We start from the raw sequence: 14,709 nt of genomic DNA, 5'->3' as shown, positions 1-14,709 counted from the left end.
TTTGGCCTCTGGGCCATAGTTTGTTAACCCTTGCTCTAAAGAAAGAACAATCAATGGAGACCAACCTCTGAGATTTCTCACATGATTAGATTGAGGAGATAAGAATTTTAAAACATGTATTATAATTATTCTCAACTATATAAAATGAAATTTGCTTGCTATAAATAAAAATACATAGAAATAGAAACAATACAAAAAGACCATATAGAAATTGGAAAGCTGAAAAAATACAGTATTTGAAAGAGTTCAGGAGAGAATTAATATCAGAATGGAGATGACAGTGAAAAGAGCCAATGAATTTGGAGATAAATCAGTTATCTAATGTTTGAACAGAGTAAGGAAAAAATTTGGGGAAAGAATTGAACAGAATCTCAAGACCTGTTAAATGATGGCATCTTTAGGTATTATCTCAGAAAGAGAGGAGAATTTGAGTTAATAATGACTGGAACCTCCCCAAATTTGCTAAAAGACCTAACTTTACTGATTCATGATGCAGGAAAACAACTCAAGCAAGAAAATATGAACAGTCATGCTTATACAATTATTTATACAAATCATTGTCAAAGTCTTGAAAGCAAAAAATACAGAGCAAATCTTGAAAAGGAGAAAAATTAAGCATTCCAAACAGGGGAATGATGATTTGGTTAACATTTTACTTCCCATAAGAATCTATAGAGGCCAGACAGGGTGAAATAACGTCCGAAAGAGGAAAAAAAGTCAATAAGAATTATACTTGTGGAAAAAATATCCTTCAAGAATTAAGACAAAAATGAAGACATTCTGGGTCGAAGGACATCTAAGAGACTTTGTTGCACTACAAGAGGCAAAAGGAAGTTCTTCAGGCTGAAGAGAAATGATAGTTGGATCCCGGGGAAAGAATGAAGAACACTCAAAATGGTAAATAACTGGTAAATAATAAAACCTCTTTGGACTTTTACAACTTAAATTCTTTATAATAAATATGTCTGTTCAAAGCAAAAAAAAAGTCTACATTGTTTTGTGGGGTTTATAATGTATGCAGATGTAATACATATAACAAGTTAGCATAAAGGATGTCAAGAGATAATAGACTTGCATAGTTGAAAGACATCTGCATTTTATATAACATTATACAATGTTAGTTCTAAGTGAAAAGTTCTAATGTGAAAAATTAAAAATGTATATTGTAATTCCTACAGAAAACAAAAAATAAGACATATATATATAAAGCCAGTAGAAAAAATAGCATGAAATCTTAAAATTATTTAAGTAATTTAATTTAAAAAGCAAGAAAAGAAAAATAAAGGAGCAAGAAAACAGAGGAGGTAAAGAGAGAACAAATAATAAAATAGGCCAAAACTCAGCCATATTAATGATTATATTAAACATTAGTAGACTAAATACTCCAATTAAAAGGCAGAGAATGTCAGATGGATAAAAAAGTAAAACCCATGACATGATTTAAATGTAAAGGGACAAGGACTTCCCTGGTGGTGCAGTGGTTAAGAATCCGCCTGCCAATGCAGGGAACATGGGTTTGATCCCTGGTCTGGGAAGATCCCACATGCCGCAGAACAACTAAGCCCGTGTGCCACAACTACTGAGCCTGCACTCTAGAGCCCGTAAGCCACAACTACTGATGCCCACGTGCCTAGGGCCCGTGCTCCGCAACAAGAGAAGCCACCACAATGAGAAGCCTGTGCACTGCAATGGAGAGTAGCCCTTGCTTGCCGCAATTAGAGAAAGCCCATGCGCAGCAACAAAGACCCAACACAGCCAAAAATAAATAAATTAATTTAAAAAAAGAGAACACATTGCAGTGATAAATATGAATGTGCCTAATAACAGACTCCAAGAGACATGAAGAAAAAGTTGACAGAATTAAAGAGAGGCACCCATTCATGGTAAAAATACTCAACAAATGTGGAAAAGAAGGGGATTTCCTCAACCTGATAAAGACATGTAGGAAAAGCTGATAGTTATCATCACATTTAATGGTAAATAAGTGAACACTTTCACCCTAAGATCGGAAACAAGAGTGTCATCACCACTTTGCATCAACATTGTATTAGAGGTTTTAGCAAGGGCAGTTAAGCAAGAAAAAGAAATAAAAGACAACCAGATTGTAAAGGAAGAAATAAAACCATCACTTTTCATAGATGACATAATCTTATACGTAGAAAACCCTAGGGAATCCAGTAAAGAACTACTAGAAGAAATAAACAAGTTCAGCAAAATTATAGTATACAAAATCAATATACAAAAAAAATCAATTGCATTTCTAAACACTAGCAAAAACAATCAAAAGTGAAGTTAAGAAACAGTTCCATTCACAACCATCAAACAGAATAAAAGAGGGATAAATTTAAGGAGATGTAAGACTTGTACAATGAAAAATACAACGCATTATTGAAAGAAACTAAAGAAGATCTGATGAAATGGAAAGTCATTTCATGTTCAAAACATTTATGGGTGTATGTCAAAGGTGCATAGGAACAAACAAAGAGCTTGCAGTGGCTAGAGCTGGAGCTATTTGAGCAACAAATTGTGTTGGATTATAACTCAAGTGTAGTGTAAACACCCATGAGTCTACACTGATTTAAATTAATGATTGAATAAACAAATGGGGGAGAATAGACAAATCTCCTGTGCAGAAGAATTTGAAATAGTTGATGTAGATACTCTATCCTCAAGGAGAGTGAGCCTAACTCCCTACTCCTTAAGTATGGGCTGTGCATAGTGAGTTCTTGCCAAAGCATACAGCAAAAAAGAATAATTTTACAGTGAAGTAATCTGACTAAACTATATCAGCCAGGTTATCAAGGTCAACATTAACGGTATGTACTTTCATGTTGAAAGTATGTACCCTTGATATGATGTGATGAAAATGGCAATTTACCTCTTTTGTCTTCCTTTCCCAAACTTATGACCTCAGTCTAATCATGAAAGAAACATCAGACAATTTGCAATAGAGGGACATCTTACACAATACTTGGCCAGTAATTTTCAAAACTGTCAAGATTGTCAAAAACAAGGAAAGTCTGAAAAGCAGTCACAGCCAAGTGGAGCCTAAGAATACATGACAACTAAAAGTAATGTGGTTTTCTGTATGAGATCCTGCAACTGAAAAAAGGACATTAGGTAAAAACTAAGGAAATGTGAATAAACTATAAGACCTTAATTGATAATAATGTATCACTATTGGTTCATTAATTATAACAAATGTACCACACTAATGTAAGATGTTAATAATAGGGGAAACTGGGTGTGGAGTATATGGGAACTTTGTATTATCTTTTGGATTTTTCTCTTAATCTAAAACTGTTCTTTAATGTTGAATATAGTTAGCTGTGGGTAGCATAACTCGGGAGTGTGTGTCTCCTCATTTGGGGGAGAAGGTGAGATCTTTTTTTATTAAAGGATAGCTGCATCTTATTAGATGGAAACAGTTGTCTTTTAGTTGCTTGAATGGTCAACAGTATGTAGAAAGATAAACACGGAAGCTGGGTAGAAAAATGAGTGGACAGTGCCAGTTTAATGCTTCATCTTTATCTTCATCATTTAATGCTTCATCTCCAAATCCACGCTTCTTTGCCCTGCTTTGTGATGCAAACATTTCTTCTTTGCCAGCTGGAGCAATGTTAGCCTTTGCCAGTAGAGGGTACTGGAGGGATGCTGCATGGCATGGCAATAGCAGCAAGAAGGTACCTCACTTCCGTTTTCCATCTTTCCTTCCTTTTCCCTGAGCACAGGAGCCAGTGGATTGGTGTGTGGATGGTCCAGACTCACCTCAGCAGCCCTGACTGACTGGCTCCAGCTTTGCACTCAGACCCCATTCTGCCCACCTGGCAGCCAATTCTGCAGCAGCGCCTGCTTTACCCCCAGGCAAAAGACCAGTTCCCACTTCCCACACCTTCTGGCCATGCTGGGCCACTTCTGCATACAAGCCCTGGTCCATGCCTCATGATCTGACAGACAGATTCAGGCTTATGTTGCTTGAACCCAACTGGTGTTACACAGCCTCCCCTTGTAGACTACATCTTTCCCCTTCTGAACCACTTATTCATTCATTTGCTTATTGATCACTTACTAGGTGCCAGGCAGTGTTCTAATAAACTTTTGTGTACAAAAACCCAAACCCAAACCCAGTGATTTAATCACAAGGATGGCAGAGCTACAGAAGAATGTGCAGATTTGACAAGTCACTTATGTAAAGTCAGAAGCATGAAAAGGAAGGAATGGGATCCTTGGACCTGGGATGGGGTGTTTGTATTAAAGTGCTTCTGAAATTTGACCTTCCAGATTTCCTGGAACATTCCAGGCCAGCAGAAGAGCTCTTTCCTCCTAGAGAACAACTTCCCCTTGCAGACAACTCATCTGAGGCTGATGCTCTCCAGGTAATGCTTGCCCTCATCAGGATCTGCTTCTTTTACTTCTCATTGCCTCCACACTAGTAGCTAAGATAATTTCATCATGGTCTTACCAGGGCAATTCAGTGTTTTCCCAAGAGAAAACAGACCATTCACTGAAAGACTTGTCAGGACCTGGGTAATTAGCACTGGCACGATCCAGGGGAAGATGTATTTGAGTGGATTTTGAGGGTGTTGGATGGAGGGCAGTATAACAAGGTAAGGCAGGAAATAATTGGTATGGGAGTATTCTCCTTCAAATCATGATTTAACATCCTGGCAAGAATACTTAGGAATGAAATGTTGTACACTTTCTTATTATGTTTTAATATTAGGATTCTAACTTGTTTACAAGAATTGGTCAAACATTAGATCAGATTTGTGTTGAGAATTTGGGAAGTCCTCCATCCAACAGTCTTGGGTCATAATCAGTCATTGTACCCTGGAATTCACATTGAACTGAATGAAAGAAAAGATGGTATTTCAAGAAGACTGAACATATTGGTTATCAACTGTAAAGTCATGTATGCTATTAAGATAATCCAAATCCAGTCCCCAAATATGAGGATAATTATTGCATGCACCTTTAAAATGTATGTAAAGAGTTTTAAGTCTCAATTGAATTGGTCCTTAGCAGGAGGATGTAGTTGTCTTAGAGCCTTGTTGACTTGGGATGGCATGTTTACTTGTCAGAGTTGAAGATGAATATTTCTGTGATGAGGTGCAGTGGCTTCCTTTGATCTTTCAATCTTTGTGTCAGCAAAATTACAAGGTCAGTTAATAAAATATAGTCGGGCTATTTTAAATAACTTTATTCTTAAATTTAACAAGCTATTATTAGAAATGCTTTGGTATCAATACAATAAAAATATGTTGGTTTCCCCCCCACTGAATCATGTCAAGTAACTGGAAAAGTTAAGAGTTTGTTCTCCCCAGCTTTTTTGGAATTTGTTTCAAATAATGACTACTGCTTATTCACATGGCTTAAAATGGGTATAATTATAATTTTTTGTATCTCAGGAAAAATAAACAAAATATCCGGAAGAGAAATTTGCAAATGTTTCTTAGTTTCTTCTTCAAAGGGTGTTTACATAGATGGTACACCTCTCAGATAACTTTTTTCCCCAGCTTTGCCATTCTCATCCTTAAGGCTGCAAAATAAAGAAAAAATAGAGAGAGAGTTATGGAAAAAAAAGCTTTACTTTTCACTCTAAATGACCATTACATAGATTGCAGGAAAGTTTGAAACATACCTCAGATGATTTTATCCAATAATGTGAGCATTGTTTTAGTAGCATAAAAAGATAGTAGAAATAATAAGCTATGGTTAACTTAGGGAAGAAGCAGGTTCAGAACTAGAAGGAACCTATTTCTATAAAAATTAAAAGAGCAAACACAGCATAAATTGAGTAAATACAGGATTAGTGCACAGTATCACTATTAGCCATAGATAAACAGCTATGGGTCAATGACTGTTTTGTGCATATTTCTGAGCTATGTACTACTAAAGAGAAAAAAGCATTGACATAAACCTTAATTCATGATGGTTGTGTTATCTTTTAACTCATCAAACTTGGTTATCCCAAGGGGCTTCATCCTTGGGTATAGAATGGCAAGAACAAATTTTTTTAATAACGAAACATTACGAACCAGTATTTAGGAGTTGAAGTCATGATAAAATGTCTTTGTCAAGATATGTTATAAGTACTTTCAAAGGGCAAATTTATCTTTTTAAGAATATTTCACTGCTAATGGTATATTGGATGTAGAAACCATTTTAAAAATGTAGATTTAAAATTCATAACATTTCTCTGATGTTCTGGTATCACGCCATTAATATTTAAGAGTATAGCTGTCTCAGTCATGTTCCAAAAGTTGAGAGATGCTTTCAAGGCACTGATCATTACAGTCATGTAATATGGCCCAAGAACCAGCCATTTAACTGTTTGCAAAATTTTGTTTAATTAAAAAAAATCAAAAAGGGAAATCATGTTTTCTTATTTCACAGCCATATATTAGTTGTCTATCAACAAATGAAATGACCCTATTTCTAAGAAGCTCTTTTTCACAAATACGAGAAGGTTGGGGATCTAATATTGTAAGAAGGCCATGGTCATTTTTATTTTCACTCTACTTATATGAATGTTTTCATTTAAATGAAGTCAAAGAGCTTTATTCCCCTTGGAATTTTAAGGGAAATGATTATTTCCAGTGGCAGGATCAAGAATATTCCCTTGAATTCAGGACGAGCTGAGAGAATTTCCTTTGCTCTGTAGCCAGGAGGATGGTGTCGATTGCTGGGAGATGTCGGATGGTGAAACTGAAGGATAGGACTGTGCTTCCACAGGAAGAAGGCAGAAGGCAAGTCTTTATAGGTTTTACTTTGGGATTTTTGGACCTCTATCTTGCCCATACCAAAAACGAAAGCAGAGGAAACGTTCATCTTAAGGGACTTTTGAAGGTCTCTTTTAAGGCTGGGGCAAAATCCTCCTCCCTACAGCTACTCCTTAACTTAGATTCAGTAAATCAGGCATAGCCAGTGTGCTGTGGATTTTCAGTGAAGTTCGTAAAGGACATCTTGGATGTCTGCATCCTCAGGAGTGGGGTAATCCAGTAACTCACTGTCCCGTTTCTTAAGGGGGAAAAAAGAATTCTAGATTGTTAGAGTCTGCTCTTCCTTTCTTTAGGCCTACGGTAAGTAGATGGTGTGAGTTCCAAGTAGATGTGTGGGGACACAGTTTTTGGCAATGAGAAGGCCCCTTGGTGTTGCAGCTAAAAGACCTGAGTCATCAGCTCTCCTTTTTACTTCTCCTTTCTGTTCTTCTCTGTTCTCTATCTCCTCTCCTCATAGCAATTCAGACACATAGTCTTGACTGGTTTTAACTTGAGGGAAGAGAGCTTGCCTCCTTACTCTCGGTATCCCTTGGCTTCTAATGGTTGCCACAGGTTAGCAATTTTGGCACCAATAGCTTTTGAATCCCCCGGAGCTGAGTTTCCCTACCTCTTCATCCTGAAATGCCACTGACATCTGTAAGAGGGGAGAACAGAGCTAAAAGAAGTACAAAAGTAGGTTGGTGAGGATTACAAAAGGGAGTCAACTGTCTGGTTGGTGGGGATAGTAGGGGAGTCCCAGTAAAAGCTTACAGGGGCCACTCGTTGGATGCATCTGACATTGAGCCAGATACTTTGAACATGATCCTGTTATATTTATTGATACATAAATAAATGGACATAAATTTGCCTAAATTTTCTTGTTGTGTCTTATCCTTTTCAAAGTTTTGGCTAAAAAATCTGATCTTTAGGGTCTCCAGGCTCCACCTTTTTCCATCTTTCTTCCTCCTTCATGTTCTTTTCCAAGTTAAAAATTGCTATTAGGTCAGGTTTTGATAACAGCATTTACACTAAGAGAAAAGAGACTTACACTTATTAACTATTATGCCTACTAGGAATATTTATATTTAGTAGGGCACCTATACCATAAATAAAGGAATGGACTGAAATGGTGGATTTTCAATTATCAATATGCATTTTTTTGGGGGAGAGGCGTTTAGAGGGAGAAGCTCAACCTAGTTGGTGTTTGTGAAATTGAAATGCGTAGGTGGCTATATATTCTATGAATATGGATGTACCCTGAGGGCATATGTCAATATGATATACTTATTTTAAAAAACCCATTAAAAATATCAGTTCTGTAATCCACGTGGTGAATTGGAAAACGGGAATGTAAAATGATATCATAACAGAAGGCAAGGAATTTGGAGCATTCTGTTTATAAGATGATTTGATTGATAGTACAACATTTGTATTGTTACTTTGTCTGGAAAAGGTCTTCCTGTTTTCATTATTTTAGTTCAGTGGCATGATTAGTGTTGTCTGGAAACATTAGTCACTTCCTGTCTTTTTCTCTGGGATATATGTGTTGACATGGGTAAGGGAGAAGGAATAAGGGTGTTCGGGAGGAGCTGGCTAACATCCAAGTTAAAAAACGGGAGGTTTTATAGTGTGTAATGTCACTGCTCTTGACCATAAACAGCATGCTCCTCTTTTCTAAGTCTTCGCTGTTGTTGTTTAAAAAATGAATTTAAGCTGCAAAGTTTGATCATTCTCATAACAGAAAGGAGCTTTTAGTTTTATCAGGTTTCCGTTGTGGGGACACACCATTCAACTCTGATTTAGGAAGATAATATAAGTGCGCACTTACCAAAAGCTTAGAAATTCTTCAGATAATTAAATTTACGATAGGTATGTCTAATTAACTACTTAAAAAATGGAAGAGGTCCATTTTATCGTGTTATTGGCAACCTAAGACTGGGTTTCTTGGTTGCAGAGGAAGAATCCTTCCTGAATGGTGCAGGTACTACCAAAAGTTCTGTAGAATTATCAGGTGGTTTGATTGCTGGATTAGCTGGGACTCAATAGTTACTGCTTTTTAATGAAAATTCTTCTATTAGAACATTTAAAATTACTGTTCCTTTCACAGATCTAGTACATATGTTGGGTAATTTGATTTATGTCTTTAGCTATTATAATTAATTTTATCAGCTATTATAATTAATTTTATCATATTCTTATTTATTTATAAATAAGTAGAATACAATATTCAAGTGATAATAAAGAATCTAAAATTGATGAGCTATCAGTTTTATAGAAAAAGTGTTATTTTCTATTCAATGATAGAAAAGCTAGATAGCTCTAAAACTTTACAGAGAATGAGAATATGTGGAATGAAAATATTTAGAAAATAAAAAAATAAAATTTCTAAGTTAGGGAAGATTATGTGACATTAAATGTTATAGATAATGTAGAATAAACTGATATTCTTTTTTAAAATGTAGAAAAATTAAGGAAATAAAGTTAATAAAATTATAAAAGTATAGAGAAACAAGATATAACAAAGTAATAAAATATCACATTGAAAATAAAATTTGTTTTTCCTTGCAAAATTAAGGCAATTTGTTAACTTATGTAGGAAGTTTAAATCACAGAGAGACACAAAAGAAGAGCTGGCTTCGATTCTTTTGGGAAAAGATCTAATATTCATGATCCAACATGATAGTAATTCAAATACATTCACACCCATACCATGCCAGAAGATGAATTTCAAGTTACTAAGGTCAATCAATGCAGTACCCAAATAAGGCAACAAATTTTTGTTTCACTTTCTTTATCTTTTGAAGTGACTTAATCACTTTGCTTATGATGATAACAGTTCATATCAGCATTAATAAAAAAAATCTTAGCATGTATTAGTTTATGAAGTGGTCAAAAAAAGCTGAAAGCACGAGGGTTTGGTAACAACACAAAGAGAAGATTATCACAGGACTAGACAGCAGTGACAAACCTTGTCATTTTTGTTACCTGTTAAGGAGGGATCCTCAGTCCCATCTCCTGCTATCTGAACGTCAAGTGGAGAATGGTGGACAGGGCTGCCTAAGCTTTCTTCTTGCTCTTTCAGGGATATGGAATTTTTGTGGGGAGATTTATGGTTTGTGTTTTCATGGGGATTAACTTCTGATCTCTTTCTTGGAAGTGGTGTTGGTTTGGCAGGCTGGAAAACCTGACTGTAGGGGGCTATGGGATGGTAGGATAGTTTCTCAGCTTCTCCTTCACCCTCCTCCTCATCATCAATCACAACCAGCTCAGCATGGATGACCCCGTCATATCCCGTCAGAAGCTTCTTTTCTTCCTCATTGTCTTCTGCCTGCTGATAACCCATGAAAATCATCGTCACGGGTTCTTTCTCATCCATGTCAGAAGGCAGGGAATGAACAATATTATATCTAATGTCTTCCTCATCCTCCTGGCAAGTAGGTGAAGAACCCTGGCGTTCTGACTTCCCAACTAGTGCTTCGCTGGGACTCAGTTCCGCCTTTGGAGAGGGAGCATACCTGTCCTGCATTACATTTGATTCTTCCCAAGGAGTCATCAGCCTCTTTTGCTGGGTGTGGGGTGTCTCCTCTGCTTGTTGAGTCATTGATCGGGGTTGAGGTATTGGCCGAATGGGACTGATGTGATTGAAGCTGTTGATGCTCTCCTCTGAAAGTCCATTGTCCATGTTGCGTGTGGATCTATTCACATCATTACCCAGTCCATTAGCTTTAATCTTTATCCTTCCTTGAAAGTTTGGTCCAGGAGTTACCTTCTCTCTCTGTGGAGTTGTAGGTCTGCAAAATGGATTGGCATATACAGGCTCATGATACTCTGTTGGGGATTTAGAATTTCTCTCTGAAGCTTGTCTTAAAAGTTCCTCTACTTCAACTGGTGCCAGGCCATCGGTGCCGTTGTATGCTGCACTGTGATTAGAGCTTACTGCATATACTGACTTTTGCCCATCGTCATAAACTTTTATCCCTGTACCTTTAAAGTCATCTGATGGGAGAGGTATTGAAGACAGGACTGTGCTTTCTCCGGTCTTCAAGTCTTTTTCAACTTTGATTTCCATGGCATACAAAGCTGTTGAGAGACAAATTTGATCCCTGATTTAGTTAACTTTTTCTCTTGTAAACTAGCTAGCTTTCACAGTGTTTATTATTTTTTTATTATTATTTTTTTTCTTGCGGTACGCGGGTCTCTCACTGCTGCGGCCTCTCCCGTTGCGGAGCACAGGCTCCGGACGCGCAGGCTCAGCGGTCATGGCTCACAGGCCTAGCCACTCTGCGGCATGTGGGATCTTCCCGGACCAGGGCACGAACCTGTGTCCCCGGCATCGGCAAGTGGACTCTCAACCACTGCGCCACCAGGGAAGCCCCACAGTGTTTATTTTTATATTAAGTATCCCCTTTGTGTTCTTTTATGAGATGTCTTTTTAAATTTTGACTTTATTCATTAATGATATAATGACTAATAGTTTAATGACATGGGTTTTTATATAAGGATGTATGAAATTACTGAAAAAATGGAAAGGACTGAAGAAGAGAAGCTGATTGGAGAAGAGAAACTGATGGTTCCTAATGGTAAGGATTTTCATTGGGGAACCAAAAGATATCCCCTTTCTAATGAATAAATCCAACACAACAGATTTACATTCTTTACATTGCTCAGGAATCAGATCTTTTTTTTAGTGAGGAAGAATATGTCACTCTGTGCATTACTGTAGATAAGAGGCCAAGCACTGTATATTTTATTGTTACAGCCTTGCTGCACAGGCCAGCAGCCTGTTGAAATTAGAGAGGAGTGTTCTAAAATTTTCTCAACTGGGAGGTTGTTAAATGTAGAACTGGTATAGAAGAGGGAGGGAGTAGGCTAGAATCACATGCTTCTCATTTTGCCTTATGTTTCTTTTCATTTTCACTCCCATTTTTAAGAAGGGCTAAAAATAGAGCAATATCAGTTATACTAAAACAACTGAACTGGGGAGAACTGGTTGATTTTAGGGAAGTTGAAATCTGCTTCATGTCCCTGGCAAGATCCTGAGGGCTGTGATTTTAACTGGCAGAGCAAAGCTAATGGAATCTTGGGCAAAATTACAACGTTGTACTGCCTGCTTTGTTGTGTGCTCTCGCCTTCCTCTTTGAATGCATCTTGCATGTCATCTCTCCTCTGTAGCCCAGTGGTTCTTGGCCTTCCCTGGCTACCCAAATAAAACTGCAACACCTTCTCCCACACTTGCCCTATCCCCCTTCTCTGTTTTATTCTTCTCTTTAGCATTTTCACTTCCTAATATGATATATTTTATTTGTTTACCTAATTTTTAATCTATTTTCTCCTTTAGAATGTCAGCTCTATGAGGGCAAAGATTTTTTGTGTTTTATTCATTACTGAATTCTTAGTGTGAGAACTGAGCTTGGCATAGAGTAGGGGGTTCACTGAATATTTGTTGAATGAATGAATGAATGAATGGATGAATGAATGACTACTTCCTGCAGATAGAGTGTAGCTTCTCTTTTCGCTCTAAAATTCAAAGGTTCCCTCTCTGCCCCAATACAAGCCTTCATTTTCCCTGGGGCTTTGAAGTGTTAGTGTCATGCAAATCATTCCCACATGGGGGTAAATAATGACGAGCCTTCTCAAGGGGAATATTTTCACTTCATTCATTTCATTTCATTTTATTCTAGTGTCTACTACATGGAATATGTTGGGAGAGACATTTTTGAGCAGGGGAGCTTTGCTTTAAGAGCTTCTTGTCTCCTTCAGGCCTTTATCTTCCCTGTTCTTACCTAGTTTGCTGGGGAATGAAATGCATGGAATAAATATTGTAACCTCATTATCCCTACCTTTGTAAGTGACTCACATACCTCATGGAACTTTGTAAAATGGGCCATTGCTTAACCTGGAAGGATAGAATGTCACAGCAAGTTGCTAATATTTGATGTTGTAAAATCTGAATTTGAGAACCTACCATTGAAGACAGATTTTTCGTATACCTTTTCTATTTTGTTCATCATCTTCTACTCCTTCATTTCTTTCCTTCCTTAATCTGGAAGGTATGTAGGATTTTGGAAGGTCAGGGATATTAGCATAGATGTCTTCAATCGACTCTGTAAAATCAATATTAATTTAAAATATATTTAGAATATATTTACCATAAAGGGAAAAATTTCAGTGGGCTTGTCAAAAAATATCTCAGTTAGACATAACATAGATTGCTCAAAAACATACCTCCTGATGTTTCTTCCTTTTCCACCTTCACAGACTATAAGAAAAAAAATTCTCCATGATTAATACAGTTTAAAAATAAATTCTAAATATGGATATATTTTGAAGAATTATATACTATTTGTGGAATCACTTTGGGAGGGATTCAGTTTTAAAATTAGCTAATGCCTACCCGTATTATGTCTTCTGTTGTCCTCTCAACTGATTTTAGTTTCTTTAAAATTGCCTCTTCATTGGTTGAGATTTGCAGTTCGGCTTTTTCAAGATCTTGGATCTCTTTCTCAAGTCTGAACAAAAAGATATACTTTATATTACTTAAGGCAGTACAAATACAGAGCTCTCAAATATATATTCCCCATATACAAACTTTACTTGGAATATTGAATGTAAGTATCCAGATACCTTCTCAGAACTTAGCATCACACCAAACATCACATTAAGTACATAGAAGATATCCAATACCTGACTTTGGCTTAACAATTTTCAATTAAAGTTTTTTATTTTTTATTTTTGACAAAGGGGATTCTTAGGTAAAATATTTGACCCTTGGTTCCATTTTCTTCATTGCAACTACTAATGTTACTTCCACATGAAACAGAGATTTCTTTTACAAAGAGACTTAAGTTTAAAGTTGGACCAAAAGGAATGGTCCATCTGTCATTATCCTGTAGATTGCTAATTTTTCTTACACAAGTTTTCATATAAATTGTTTGGAGAAAACATTATAATTTGGTTTTCTAGCCAAGCAACACTTTGTAACATTATAATTATTAAATTTGATTTAAAATCATAGCTATTTAACACTTAAAAACCCTGCATATGCTAACATTGAGAATGACACTTCATTTTAATTTCACAGTTCTCTAAAAGTTGTACCATATTATACAGAGTAGAGTGAAGAGGTGAGAAATGGACAAAATCTAGTACAGTGGCCTCAGCTGCTGCTGTTTATGGAGACTACGTTTCCTAGAAAAAAAAAAATGTTATCACATGGCCTGACAAAGTATAAGGGAACTCATAGGGACAGAAACAGACACTTGAAATTAGATTGTTGCTTTCTGAGCTGGTATCTAGACTAGTTTAGAGCTGCATGTCAGATTCAAGTTAATTCCAGGGTGTGACATCGTGACCTCTATCCTGGATAAAAACACACAACCACTAGCATTCACAAAGTTAGTAAAGTTGGCCCTGGGCAGCCATGAAACACATGTAGTTTCTCAGCCAAATACTCCGAGCTCTCAAATCAGCTGCCTCAAAGATGGCTGCTTAGATATAGCAGCTAGTTCAGGAGATGACAGCTGTGGGTATTAGTGTCAGCTAAAATAATTGTCAGTTTTTTGACTTCCTTCTTTGAGATGGTCATGCATCTGGCAGCTCAAAATTCCTGTGCTACTGTCATACCAATAAGAGTCCAAGCTGTGGTCAAACAGATCATTCTCCTACTTATTGCTTTCGTTTCAAAATTCTGACTTTCCTCCTGCCTCTAGCTGTTGGTAGTTGGCTGTTTATAGCTGAGGAGGTTTTCTTGCATATCATAGAACTCCAAGTAAAATGCAGTACCTCTGGTTTCTTAGAAGTTACTGAGATGTGACGCCATTCTATTAAATTCCCTCCACATCCATAGAGCACATTTGCCCATCAGTAGAGTTGTGGGGATATATGTTGGTTGGTACAGTAGAAAGTTCTGTACTGAAAGTGATATATCTGGATTATTCTGTTTCTGCTA

The 14,709-nt window shown here is 36.8% G+C and overlaps 2 protein-coding genes across 3 annotated transcripts in view; one reads left to right on the top strand and one right to left on the bottom strand.

Annotated features, from left to right (window-relative positions):
- Nucleotides 1-14,709, top strand: part of FRRS1 (ferric chelate reductase 1) — a 134,618-nt gene that overhangs the window by 99,689 nt on the left and 20,220 nt on the right. Inside the window, exons 18-19 of one of the 2 annotated variants that reach the window (XR_014293411.1) lie at nucleotides 4,282-4,376; nucleotides 11,262-12,742. The gene's annotated coding sequence lies outside the window, so the exon portion shown is untranslated. Of the gene's footprint in view, nucleotides 1-4,281; nucleotides 4,377-11,261; nucleotides 12,743-14,709 lie in introns of those variants that run through there. The other variant, XR_014293410.1, reaches the window with a different exon arrangement.
- PALMD (palmdelphin) overlaps nucleotides 5,186-14,709 on the bottom strand; it is a 55,044-nt gene continuing 45,520 nt past the window's right edge. The window contains exons 5-9 of the mRNA XM_082614083.1: nucleotides 13,156-13,270; nucleotides 12,987-13,020; nucleotides 12,752-12,865; nucleotides 9,747-10,841; nucleotides 5,186-5,539 (exon numbers count right to left, since the gene is read on the bottom strand). Coding sequence (XP_082470209.1) covers nucleotides 5,496-5,539; nucleotides 9,747-10,841; nucleotides 12,752-12,865; nucleotides 12,987-13,020; nucleotides 13,156-13,270 — 1,402 coding nt within the window. The 3' untranslated portion in view covers nucleotides 5,186-5,495. The remainder of the gene's footprint in view (nucleotides 5,540-9,746; nucleotides 10,842-12,751; nucleotides 12,866-12,986; nucleotides 13,021-13,155; nucleotides 13,271-14,709) is intronic.

Source organism: Mesoplodon mirus, assembly GCF_964341445.2.
Source record: "Mesoplodon mirus genome assembly, chromosome: 3".
Lineage (NCBI taxonomy): Eukaryota > Metazoa > Chordata > Mammalia > Artiodactyla > Ziphiidae > Mesoplodon > Mesoplodon mirus.
This window is presented reverse-complemented; position numbering and strand designations above follow the sequence as displayed.